The sequence below is a fragment of the Trachemys scripta genome, chromosome 5, assembly GCF_013100865.1.
Source record: "Trachemys scripta elegans isolate TJP31775 chromosome 5, CAS_Tse_1.0, whole genome shotgun sequence".
NCBI classification, from domain to species: Eukaryota; Metazoa; Chordata; order Testudines; family Emydidae; genus Trachemys; species Trachemys scripta.
In genome coordinates, this window is record NC_048302.1 from 91,272,315 (window position 1) to 91,285,736 (window position 13,422).

A 13,422-nucleotide genomic window follows, 5' to 3' on the forward strand; every position below is an offset into this window, starting at 1 on the left:
TCCTCATATAAGTGCCAATGACTGGCCCTGTGTTAGTATGGAAATGCCTAGTGAGCTTGTCGCTTGTTGTTGCACATTGCTCTGTAACAAAACCTCCACCAAAGTCCAGAGTAATAAAAATTTGCTTCTCTAAAATGTAATAAGTTTTTTATTTCTTAAGTCGTACCTTTAGGCACTACTGTTTTTTTTTTTGTTTGTTTGTTTTTTTACTTGAGAATTGATGCAATTTGTAATAGACAGTATCATGCAATATTTGAATTGTAAGTCTGATATTACTGTTGGGAATTGTGAAAGACCCTTAATTACATAGACTGGTAGCTTACAAGATATAGCGGTAACTGTAGAAGTTTTGCCAAGTTTTATAGTTGTGTTTTGGCTACGGTTATACAAACCACTCAGAGGACTTCCATAGTCTGATACAAGTGGTACTTTTATTTCAGATGTCCTTTCTGCTTTAGGGAATAGCAAAGGCTTTGATGCTAGTAAAGTTAAAACATTTTTAAAGTGCTTTTTTTTATTTGGCAGTAAAACCAAATATCCTGAGGAAGGAAATTATATATCAATAATGACTACTCAAATTCTTATGCAGAACACATTTGTAAATGTTTAGGACAATTCTAAAGGGGAAGTGTTCGCAATTTAGAAACTTTTCCAAGTTCGTATGTTCATATTAATCTTTGCTTAAACATATCACTCATTGTACTCATGTTCTCTGTAATCAAAGTTTACTATTACAAAGGAGATTGGTTTTCAATTTAATAGCAATACATGACCTGTGATTTGGCATAGTTTATTTTAATGTTCCAACACTGTAAAGGTAAAAGTCATACTTGAAAACCTGTAGTACACCCCTACCTCGATATAACGCTGTCCTCGGGAGCCAAAAAATCTTACCGCATTATAGGTGAAACAGCGTTGTATCAAACTTGCTTTGATCCACCGGAGTGCGCAGCCCCTCAGAGCGCTGCTTTACTGTGTTATATCCAAATTCATGTTATATCGGGTCGTGTTGTATCGGGGTAGAGGTGTAGCTCTAACTTTTACCTGCCGATGCACAGCTGTAAAATTTCTCTTTCTATAGTTTAATTACTGGAGTCTTAACATAAAATATTGACAATTTAGGTGGCTTGCTGTACTTTTTTTTTTAAAAAGTGAATGCGGTACTTGTGAAAGAATGTCCCGGGGATAAAGGCCACACGCAACAAGGCATGGCAGGAGGAATGTAAGCTTTCCCACATAGCCCTGCTTAATGGATCTTTAACATTAAACTTGAGGGCCTACAACTAGGGTTGAAAGGAAGAATATCTTTGTTTCCATTTGTACTCTGCCTCTGAGGCTGCCAAAAAGAGTGCCATTCAGGAGTGGTGGTTTTGTTTTTTAAGAGACAACATCTGTTCACTTAGAACTGTGGAAACCAGTGAACACCCAAAAATGGTAACTGTTTCAGTCAGATTACTATTGATTTGCATACACAGAGGGACCCTGACAGGAATATGCACATGATGGACTAGTTCTTTTCTATCTCTAGTTTCTTTATCTTCTTTATTTTTAGTATAATATACAATAGATAAATTCTATCCCTTTTTAAAAAATCCCTTCATCCAGCTCTGATAGTTCAGGTGCTCTGATCCTGTGCAAAACAACCAGCTGCTTCCTCCCACTCTCCACCTTGACCTATGCATAGTATAGTTAGATCATGCACTTGAGGAAAAAATTTTGAATCAGCCAGCCAAAATGATCACCTCAATTCCAAGTATCTGGATTTGTTTGCTAATCCATAGGCGAGCGCTCTGGTGGTATGGCCTCACTCTCTTAAGGCAGCAAATTGCAGTAGCCCTTCTTCCACTCCTTATGAAGCTGAAAACAGGATTTGAACTTGGTACCCAGATGAAAGAAGTTTTGGAATTTTGTGTTTTCATACTTGTAGCTTTTGGTTTATTTGGTTTTGGGTTTTGTTTTTAAATAAAGGATTTTCCTTTAAAATGTTTGGCATCTATCAACTACCTAGTCAGATAGGTGCAGCATTTGGTCTAGTTGCTATGGACTACTGGGAGTGTGATTTGCATAGTGTAAAAGGGAGCTAATGGAATGCAGACATTGCATTCCTGTTTGATCTGAGTATATACACTAAGCTTTTTTAAATTTCCCACAATTGCACCAGTGGTGATCTAATTTGGCGGCAGCAAGAGTGGGGTCTAATTTAAATTGAAGGCACAGGGTTTTTTACCACTGTTATCTAACCTGGCTCATGTTGATTAAAATGCAAGCAGGTGGTCTACGCTAGCAGTCCCACCATGAGGTTACACTGGAGGCAGTGCAATAGTGGGAGACTTTAAGAAAAAAACATTATAGGCGTTGGAGCTTGGTCCTGTAGCACTTGTGTGTAATCTCACTCACTTCAGAACTATTCATGTGAGTAAGAGCTGCAGTATAGGGCTAAAAATATTGCTGTGCCATGCAATGTTTGTTAGATATATTTTGACATTTTATTTCTCTGTCTTGGAGGCAAACACAGTTCCTTCTGCTCTTCCTTGACACTCTTGCACTACTGAGCAGTGCAAGGAAACTTTGTCAGAACCTGTAAAAGACTAATTTTATGGCCACCAGCAGGTAAACACAGTCAAACACCGTTGCATAATGTCAACTGTACTCCATTCAAAAAGATAGGTACATTAATAGTATAATGACCGACATTGCTAGGGCTACATACTTGCACAAAGAAATTTTGTCTGAGACCTAGTAGGAGCAGGTATGTGAACAAACTTTCTATCTAAAGATCATGCAAATTCTGTGATTGAAGCATGGACTCTGTATCTATGGACTCTTTGGTTAAATCAGTTAATCAGTACTTCTTTTAAGTTCATGAATCTGAATTTACTAACTTATAATGTACTTCATTTGGGTTATTTTATAATAGTACGCAACGTTCTATTCTTGTGGATTTATTCATGTAATATGTTATAAACTTCCAGTTACCAGTAAATGTGAAAAACACACATCCTAAATATTAAAATAATTGTGGCTCTTCTGACATTTTCCAGAGTGTATTAAATCGCTTGACTACAGCTGAAAGTTTACTTTAAACTACGAGCATCTCCAGATACAATTTTTGAACAGTTTTGGGAATTAAACTTCCTTTATAAATCACCTAATCAAATGTGCTACCTTTAAGTAGCAGCTTAGGTTATTGAAAACATGTTTAGCAGTTGAGGGTGAAAAAAGTATTTACATATATATGTAAAGGGATATGTGAAGCTAAGTTCTTTACCTTAAATGAAAAATTTCTCTGTCCTCTCGTGTTTTATATCTAACATAGGGTTTGGTGCATCCCTAAATTCATTACAATCACCATGCTGTTGTAAGAAATTAGTGAAATCTTCAATGAGCACCTACAAGAACAGGGATAGGTAACATTAAAAAAATGTCTGTCATGTAGGATAATAAAAATATTTAAAAAAAAAAAAAGCAGTTGAATTGTGTTTTTGTAGTCTTATTTAAACGATTTCTACTTATAATAGGAAAAAAGTTTGTAGTCCCCATATCCCAAAGACAAGAAATGGGATAGTCTTTCCAAGTCACACACTTAAGATTTTCTGAATTTGAAAGGAGGCTAAAAAACCCCTTGATGTAGTGTATCTGGCTTCCCTATAGTGCAGTTTATGGATCAAAACATTTACAAAATATGTAATAGTAGAAACTTCCATTTCCTTCTGTTTTTGTTCTCTCCCATTTGAAGTATAACTTGAAGGTATGGAATGCAGAGCAACAGCTTCTAATTTTTTCTTTCCCTCCTTTTCCCCTTCTTCCAAACCTTATTCCCTCCAAAATACACATAGCTGGAGTTGTATATTGTTGTTGTGTGTATCATTTTAAAGGGGATATTGTACTTACTGAAAATTTCTATTTAAAATAACTGGATCTTTTTTTTTTTCTTTTCAATCGAACTGTGAAAATGAAGTTCATAAAGAAAAATCATACTTTGCATGTTACATAGTTTCTAGTAATGGGAACTAAAAAATGCTGTGAACAAAATAAAAAGCAAATATTAATGAACAAGTTAAGAACATAAGAATGGCCATACTGGGTCAGACCAAAGGTCCATCTAGCCCAGTATCCTGTCTTCTGACAGTGACCAATGCCAAGTGCCCCAGAGGGAATGAACACAACAGGTGATCATCAAGTGATCCATCCCCTGTCGCCCATTCCCTGCTTCATGTAGTTAGTTACTACATGAGTGGGAAACTGATACATTAATTGGGCTTTCCTGGCTTTTCTTCTGTTTAAATGCTGTGTTTGAAATAGAAACATTTTATAGTCCAGTTGCAGAGAATCGGTCTCTTTGTTTCTCAGTTGTCCTGTGGTCATCGATGTAAAGAGATTTGCCATTCAGGTGATTGTCCTCAAAATTGCAACCAGAAGGTTAAACTCAGATGTCCATGCAAAAGAATGAAAAAGGTAAATTCAATGCTGTAAGTTTGAGAGAATTGTAGCTGTAAACTTCCTTTTTTGTTTTTATCTCTGCATCCATAGGGCAGGATCATCACTGGAGTAAATAGTTGGTATACAGTAGATCCAATTACTTTAATTAAGCTATAACACTTATGTCAGCTGAGGATCTTGCCCTTAGTATCAAAGGATGCGTTGAAGATGTAAAATTGTTCTGTAACCTACAAATATTGTAATATTGCAATGAATTGTTTCAAATACACTTGGATTTTTATAACTCCACTGGGAGACTAGTATATGATAAGTCTCACTCAAAACTATTTCAAATAAAAGAAAAACAAAGTACATTTTTCTGACCAGAGATCAGGGAAGTGTATATTTAATTACAGAAAAAATCAATTGGCACAGCTAAGTTTCTGTGTAAAGCTGAATGCAAATATGGTGGCACCATCATTAATAAACTGATCCATTCACGTGGCCCTTCCCTAGCCAACAGACCTACAAGGGCATCTGCTGGCAACAGGGCATGCCTCTCCACCCAGACCAACTCAGAGCTGCCTCACCACTGAGGCCCAGCAGTGAACTTCCAGCAGGAACCGGCCACCTACCTATGGGTCAAATACACAGTGTTGTGCCCAAACATCCCATCACCAACTCTTGTGAAGGAAAGAATAAATAGGAAGTGTTTAGTGCATACAGTGCACTGAATAGCCTCCCTGATGGGTCTCCATACCCGTTTCTACATTTGGATGCCACCATTGATAGATACCCAATTTGGCTCCTATTCCTGAATAAATGGGATCCCAGTTCAGTAGGAGAACCTCAAAAATACAGCTTCTTTGACATCACCATGAACTGAAACTTTCTTTTCTGAGGTAATTTCTTTTCCAGCGAGGGAAGACCATCCTGGCACTAGCAGCTTCCATGCACAACAAGTTTATACTGCTTTGGTTGGCCAAATCCCAGCCTCCCAACACTCCCTAAGTATAATGACTTATCTTGTCAGCCCTTAATTGGTTTCTTTGACACACTGAGATTCAGATTGTCAAATCTCTCTCCTAACCCATTGCAGACCCCTAAATGCCAAAGGCCCCATCTGAATCTGCCCTTCTGTCTCTTTATTAGCCCTGGTAGATTTCATTCCTCCAATAGCCTAGCTAGAACTTGCTACTGTTTCTGGTAGTCTGATACCCTGTTGCAAAGTGTGCTGCTCAATAAACAACTCAATAAGTCTCTGATGCTAGCCCAGAGTGTACCCATGACACCCAAGATTGTAGTGTCAAATTGTGAGGGGGCTAGCTCTGCTCTCAAATGGAGTGGAGTAAATTCTTTCACACCTCAGTCTATACCTAAATGTTCAAGCTGCTAGTTGCATTACACTTAAGGATGTGATTCTTTAAAAGGGCCAAGGATTTTCTTTTCCTTGCTGGCCCAGACAAAGCCCCCAAGCCCCCCCCCCCCGACCTCTGAGGCTGTGAGGGGTGGAGAGCACAATGAAAATGGTGAAATAGAAACACAACTAATTTAAAAAAAACACATTGCATGGTATTAATTGTATTGATACTTTGATCTTCACTGAATTTCAAAAATAAAATTATAGACTTGAAAATGTTCTGTCTAGAATTAGCTTTTTTTTCCATTTTATAAAACACATTATTTGGGGCATGTTTTATCAAATAGAAATCTGTCGTATCTTTTATGTTGGAAAATTAATAAACTGTATACTTTATGTAGAGAAGTGATTTTTAAATTTGAAGTTTTTATTCATACCTACAGGAATTACAATGCAGCAAGGTACAAGAAGGCCAGGTTTCACTAGAATGTGACACATTGTGTAAGGAAATGAAACGGAAAGTATCTGAGGTAATGTCTCTCTTGTGGTTATAATATATTCTCACTGCTTCAGAAACAAGAAATGAATACAGATTTATTTTCCAAGACAATACCAGCAAGAAATATCATGTAATCAAATCAAATGTACATGTTTAACAGCTGCTGCTTCAGACTGTTGGTTCTGGATAAATGTGGAAAAATAGTTCTTTATATTATTTGTAGACAGAGTGCTAATACTTAACCCAAAAGTTCACTAACTTATACTTATGTTATGCTAGAATAATACTCCGGTAATTTTTTCTCATGTGTCTCCGCCTGTCTCATGGGCTAAATGGTGCCCCACTATGGCAAAGCCTTTGAGGGGAGTGAAAAATGCTTCAGTCTGTACACAGTTAACCTTGTGGAGGACCCGTTTTTATACTATTGTTAGGGGAAGGTTTTGTATTTTTGTGGAATGGGAACTGAACATGCCCTTGAAATCCTCAAACTATATAGTTATTCAGTTCTGATTCTGCGGCACTTCTGCACTGTCCCCCAGGAACATCGCTTGCTCAAAACATGTTACCACTGATTTCCAGTCATGTCAGAGAATGAATTTAACTCAGAAACTGTGAATGGCCAAAGCAGTGCAAGGTAGCCATATGGTGGATTTCTGTATACCCTGTTGCAGTTAGTTAGAATAGCTCTATTTGGGAAATCATAGAACTTTCTCAATAGCTGGTAGAAAATACATTGGGCTAAACTAGGCTCTTTTATTCTGACCTTAATCTGGAATAACTCTAAAGTCAAATGGAATTATTCTGGATTTATACGAGTGTAAATTACAGATGAATTTGGCCCATTCTCTGTATAATGAAGGATTTTGAACATCTCATTAGCTAAAGGTGTTTTTCAATTAAAATGTCTCTATATAAATTGGCAATGTGACTGCAACTTTTAAGGAGACTGACATCCTTTGTCCTCACATATAGTTGTAATACCAGCATTCTCATGCTATCAATATGCCTCCACCTTCCTATAGAAAATCAGTCACTAGGAATAGGAGAATTTATTTGTTCCGTCCGTGGCGCCTTTGCTAAGACCACAATTTGTGATTGTAATTTTAGTGATGTGGGCACATATTCACTAGAGACTGGACTGAAACCACTAATTCATCAGCAGGTGAACAGCTATCAGATGGCAACAAGCGATCTGGTCACTTATGTTCGTGGCCTAGCTGAAAAATACTTCGGTTATCTTGCGAGTCATTTCAACAGTCTCGGACTAGACTTTTTCTGTTTAAGAACTGAAATTTTCAGACTCTAAATTAATCACTAGCAAGTGAGCATAAATTGGCTGTACACCCTCTGCTGTTTTTTGCAATCTTGTTGTAATCCGCAAGGAAGAATTGTCTAGTGCATTGGACATAAGACTAGTAGCTAAGCACTCCCAGGTTTCACTGCATACGGTGCCACAGACACCTTGGGCATGGGATAACTGAGTACTTGCCTCAGAATTGAGTGGTGTTCTGTGCTTTGAAGTTGAAAAGTGTTCTACAAGTGCTTATTATTAGGCAACATTCTGGAACATGTGAAGGCTTGATAATGACAAATTAGAATTAACTCCTATTATGTACACTCCACATAATTACAGTTCAGAGCAGCATATCAAGACTGAGTAGCATTTTGATTAGGACTGCAGACATTTACAAAAGAAATAATCTTGCACTGTTACAAGGTGAATATCAGGTTCTAGAAATCACTGACGTTTTACCTGTACAAGCCAGTATAATAGTGCCTAATGAATGTGCACTGCTGAGTAGTTTGAGATTTCTTTTAATGCACATTCTTATTTTTAGAAAAAAAAATTCTATCTACTCTATCTCATTTTCTCAGTGGAACATACACTGATCATTTTGGTTAATCCTCTCCCCCTGGTTCAAAATCAACCACAATAGTCTATTTTGAAACAGTCTTTCTGCTGCTCTCATTCAGACAATTAGCTGTGTTGTATCACGGATGGCTAACTCATCTTTCAGAGCTGATGCCTTACCAGTAGGTGGCAGTAAAATATCAGATACTTGGTATTTGTACACTTACTCACGCCATATTTTTTGGGTACAAGTATATGTGGTTGAAAATTTTTTTCCAATCAAGTCTCTTTTTTAAAATTAATTTCACTTTGCATTTTGTTTATTGCAGTTCTTAATTCTGTAAGCCATTTTTGTAGCTTTTTAAGCTTCATGCCTCAACAGTTTAAAAGGCTATGTGAAAATCTACAACGGTTATTGGGCTGCTTATTAAATTGCCATCAGTGATGAACATGTACATGATGTACTATATAGTGTGAATTTCTGAGAGTTCCACTTTGTCTTCAACATTATGAGCTATTTGGGACAGGGACGTGTCTGTGTGGACAACGTTTAGCACATTATCACTCTCAGAATGCAAGCAAATAATAATTGAAATATCTATTCAAGTTAATATTTGGATCTAGATGGTGCTTGCTTTCAGGTTATTAACCAGATTTTGAATGTAACTTTATCAGAGTAATACAATAGCTAAAAATATTAAAGATCTAGAAATGCTGTTTCTTTCAAGAAACATTGCCAAGAGCTAAAGCTAACGCCTGACTTTGCATTAGTTTCATTTTATATATACTTAATGTTTTATTTTTCCTACTTGCTGCTAGTTCACTGTTACATTATAGTATTCTGAGAAATGCTGTTCCAGAAGTATATGTATAACAGGAAACTCAGTACATCTTTGAGGAACTTAGAGCTGCTGAATGTTGCATGTGTCAGATCTGGTTGAGTGCCCCTGCTGGTCACCCACCAGACTGTTGTGAAGGGAGTCCAAGCCTCTGGGTCACTGGATCCCCAGATGTTTTAAGCCTCCAGGCCTGAACAGAGTCCAATCACTGCCCCAATCTCGAGGTCCATAGGCACACTCTACAAGGTGCTGATCCTTTGTGTCACCATCCTGAGAATTGAAACCTGCTTCTCAGCTGCCTAGCCCCTTTAGGTTCATTGCTGACCATTCGGACTCCCCTGTACTTAGACACCCTCTCGCAGAATCCCATTTCAAGGTTTGAGCCTTCTGCTTTATCAGTGAACTCTCTCAGGGGGCAACGTGATAGTTGTAAAGTATTTAGCACACCTTGCGAGAGTCTAACATCATTTCTCTTTCATTTGATCGTTTAGAAGACGACAAACATCCTAACCACAATGCCTCTTACTAGCTTACCCTTCCCATGGGAGTGGGGGGAACTGGGCAGGGCCCCCTACCTCCTGTAGGGGATCTACATGCTGGGATGCTTCTCTTTCCTCTTCAGCTTGAGACAAAATGGCCAGAGGCCCCAGAAAAGTCAGCTCCCCCCATTTTTATAACTTTTAGCCCCCATGTCAGGTGACCCCGATGCCAGCATCCGCACGTGACCAGAGAGCCCTGCCAATTGACTTTGTAATCACGGCAATCTCTCCCCTGATCTGTTTGTCATTTGGAAAGCTGATCATCATATTTTTACAACTCTGTTGTTCTTTTGCCACCAGCCTTTGGAATTTTCAGTCCAGCATGGAGACAAACAAGTAATAGAGAAGGCAAAAGGCTGCACGTTGAAAATGGAATTTGCAGTCTGACACAGATACGTACAAAGCCCCCAGTATCAAACACAATTAATAATTTGTATAGACAGATTCCCAAATTGTCACAGTATGCTACTATTATTTATAAGCCAAAGGCACCCATTACGTGCTAGATACTTCTCAAATATATACGACAATGCAGTTTCTGCCCTGAGTGTCTTACAATCTAAGTAGTAGATTAGAAGCTCAGCTAGAAGGAAGTTTACACTTTTTTGGTATTTTTATAATGGCTCGTTCTGTAAAAAGCCAAAAGGATCCAATGAGAAATAAGAAAACAGAATTTATACTATAATCAGTATCTTACAATGTCAGTTACCCATTATTTTGTATGTGTTTGAACAGATAAAAGAGGCAGAAGCCAAAGCTGCTATTGAAGAAGAAAAGCGAAGGCAACAGGTACCAACCCTTCTTCCTCTGACCCCAGCACCTCTCCCTAAGTCTTAGGGCATAGCTACACTAGAGAGTTTACAGCTGCCCCACTGTAAGCTCTCCAAAGTAGCCACTCTAAGCCGATGGGGGTGGGGTGGGGGGGGGGGGGAAGAGTTCTCCCATCGGCTTAACTGCTCCAGCCCCTGTGAGTGGCAGAAGCTATGCTGGCGGAAAAAGCTCTCCCACCAACGTAGTGCTGTCCACACCGGCACTTATGTCAGTATAACTTGCATCGCTCCGGGGGTTAGCAGGGGGGTGATTTATTCACACCCCTGGGTTACATAAATTATGCCAACATAATCTGTAGTGTAGACATAGCCTTAGTTCTCTTGGTAAATCTGTTAATTTATGCATAGCTAAAGGTTTGTAGTATGTTGTCTTCAGATGCTAAGGGCCAAGATTGTTCATACCAGTTAAGGATTCTGGCCCAAAGAACTCAGGCCTATGTTATGAGTGACTTATAATAGTAAGAGACAGTGTTCTCTCACATCACCAAAAATCTATAAGTATGTGCAAAATCATGTATAAATGATTAACTCATGATTCGTGTTTCGTGTTTCATGTTTCATGAGTTAAAATATCTTAAATATTGTATTAAATTAGTATTTTTGTATGTAATCGCTCTTTTACATTTTGCCAAACCTTTATAAAATATGAAAAATAAACTTCAGGAAAATGTAGTTTTGGTTGCAGAAACAGACCCTGTAAGCATTTAAATAGAGGCTGCAATTTTCTTAGGGACCTTGTAGTACAATAAAACATTGCCTGTTTGTGCTTTCTCCTTCTGACAAGGTAAAAGTATATATTTTATTAAAATAAATGCCTATGCTTGATGTAGCAACCCCTCGTAACACTTTACACTTATAAAATATTCTTGCACCTATTCTTTGAGAACGTCTCACACCTCCATTATTTTGCAGCAGGCTTGATAGCACTCAGGCTGTAGAAGTGCCTTTTCTTTCTTCCACGAAACCTTGCTCATGCTTTTGGAGCTAGAAATTGTTTAAAATTGCAATTTCTCTTCTCTTGTTCGCATACCCCAGGAAAATTTTGGTAGCCTTCCAAGATAACTGAACAAAAAAATTCTAAGGTTGGGCTGATGCCAAAATAGTGGCAGCAGCAGATTGTACTGTAGCAGCAGTGAGACGGGGTGGGAGAGAGCTGTTCTGTGTACAACACATGGCCCCAGTGCCCAAGCCCCTTTGAGGACACCACATAGGGGAGGATCCCCCATCTTCCCAGTGGAGTGGGGAAGAGCCTGGTCAGGTTCCCTGCCCTCACCATAGGACCACCCTTAGATCCAGCACCAGGATCCAGCAACCTATCTTCCTTCCCACTCCAAACACAGAGGCACCACATGGGGCCAGAGTTCCTCAGTGCTCTCTTCCCCCACGTGGGGGCAATGCCAGGCTGGGCTGCCCAACCCTGTAGATCCAGCTGTCCACCCCTCATTCTGCGTTAAGACTTCTGCAGCTGTCAGTTAATGTATTTAGTTCTGTAGCGCAAGTGGTGGTAGTCTTTTGCTGCAGTGTTGGAGGTTCAGGGTTCAAACCCTGCAGATGAGAGGTAATTAAATTTGTTTTTATGTATTCAAAAAAGAGATTTAAAAAACATTTTAGAAAGGATGAAAAATCAAGCCCTAAAAAGTTAGGTTTCATAGTTGCTCATGCAACCTTACTTTGTCCCTCGTGTGTGTGCATTATGATTCCATTTTTAATTACATGATCCCATACTATTTTTTTCTACAGGATCCCAGTCTCATTTAGTACGCAGGATGAATAGAGCTCACTTAATCAGCTGCTATTCAATATTTTGTTTTAACCTCATTGCTCATTTGGCTGTAGGCTTTATTTACTGTACGTTAGTCAAACCCAGCTCTAACAATAAAATTATTAATTTCCTTGTGGGCTTTTCTATGGTGCCTATCACTATAGAATCACAGTACTTCGTAAATATTAATTGGCTAAGCAAAGTGAGGTCTAAGGGCTTGGCTATATAGGGAGTTATTCCAGAATACCTATTCCTGATTAACTCCATGCATGGACACCATCATTCTGATTAAGCTAATTTGAAACATAAGAATGGCCATACTGGGAGATCAATGGTCCATTTAGCCCACTATCCTGTCTTCCGACAGTAGCCAATGCCAGATGCATCAGAGGGAATGAACAGAACAGGCAGTCATTGAGTGATCCATCCCCTATCATCCACTCCCAGCTTCTGGCAACAAAGGCTAGAGACACCATCTCTGCCCATCCTGACTAATAACCGTTGATGACCTATTCTCTATGCACTTATCTAGTTCTTTTTGTGAACACCCTTATAATTTTGGCCTTTACCATATCCTCTGGAAACGAGTTCCTCACATTGATTGTGTGTTGTGTGAAGTACTTCCTTTCGATTGTTTTTTAAAGCTGATGCCTATTAATTTCATTGGGTGACCCCTGGTTCTTGCGTTATATGAAGGAGTAAATAACACTTCCTAACTCAACATCAGTCATGATTTATATAGACGACTTAGTCATCTCTTTTCCAAGTTCCAGTCTTTTTAATCTCTCCTTATATGGAAACTGGTTCCTACCCTTTATCTTTTTTTTTTCTCGTCTCTGTACCTTTTCCAATTCTAAAATATAAACAAGTCACTCTGCCTCTGGAATTAGAGCATCCCCCCCACCCCAAGAATTAATCAGGAATAGCAAATCTGCTTTAAATTTACATACTGCCTTTTTCTGAATTAATTTTCATGTGTAGACAAGTCTTCACACTCAACTCAGAGAAATGCCCCAGTAACATAACTTCTGAACATAACATCTGCTAAATCGCAAAATTTATCGGACTATTTTAGGCATCAATGGGCAGGATTCTTTTAATAATAATAATTAATAAAGATATCCCATCTCCTAGAACTGGAAGGGACCTTGAAAGGTCATCAAGTCCAGCCCCCTGCCTTCACTAGCAGGACCAAGTACTGATTTTGCCCCAAATCCCTAAGTGGCCCCTCAAGGATTGAACTCACAACCCTGGGTTTAGCAGGCCAATGCTCAAACCACTGAGCTATCCCTCCCCCCCCCCCCCCCCCGGGTTTTTGTATA

General features: G+C 38.8%; 1 protein-coding gene across 1 annotated transcript in view; it reads left to right on the top strand.

Moving 5' to 3' along the window:
- The window catches only part of NFXL1 (nuclear transcription factor, X-box binding like 1), a 100,033-nt gene that overhangs the window by 81,938 nt on the left and 4,673 nt on the right, over positions 1-13,422 (top strand). Inside the window, exons 19-21 of the mRNA XM_034771343.1 lie at positions 4,351-4,455; positions 6,223-6,309; positions 10,244-10,297. Coding sequence (XP_034627234.1) covers positions 4,351-4,455; positions 6,223-6,309; positions 10,244-10,297 — 246 coding nt within the window. The remainder of the gene's footprint in view (positions 1-4,350; positions 4,456-6,222; positions 6,310-10,243; positions 10,298-13,422) is intronic.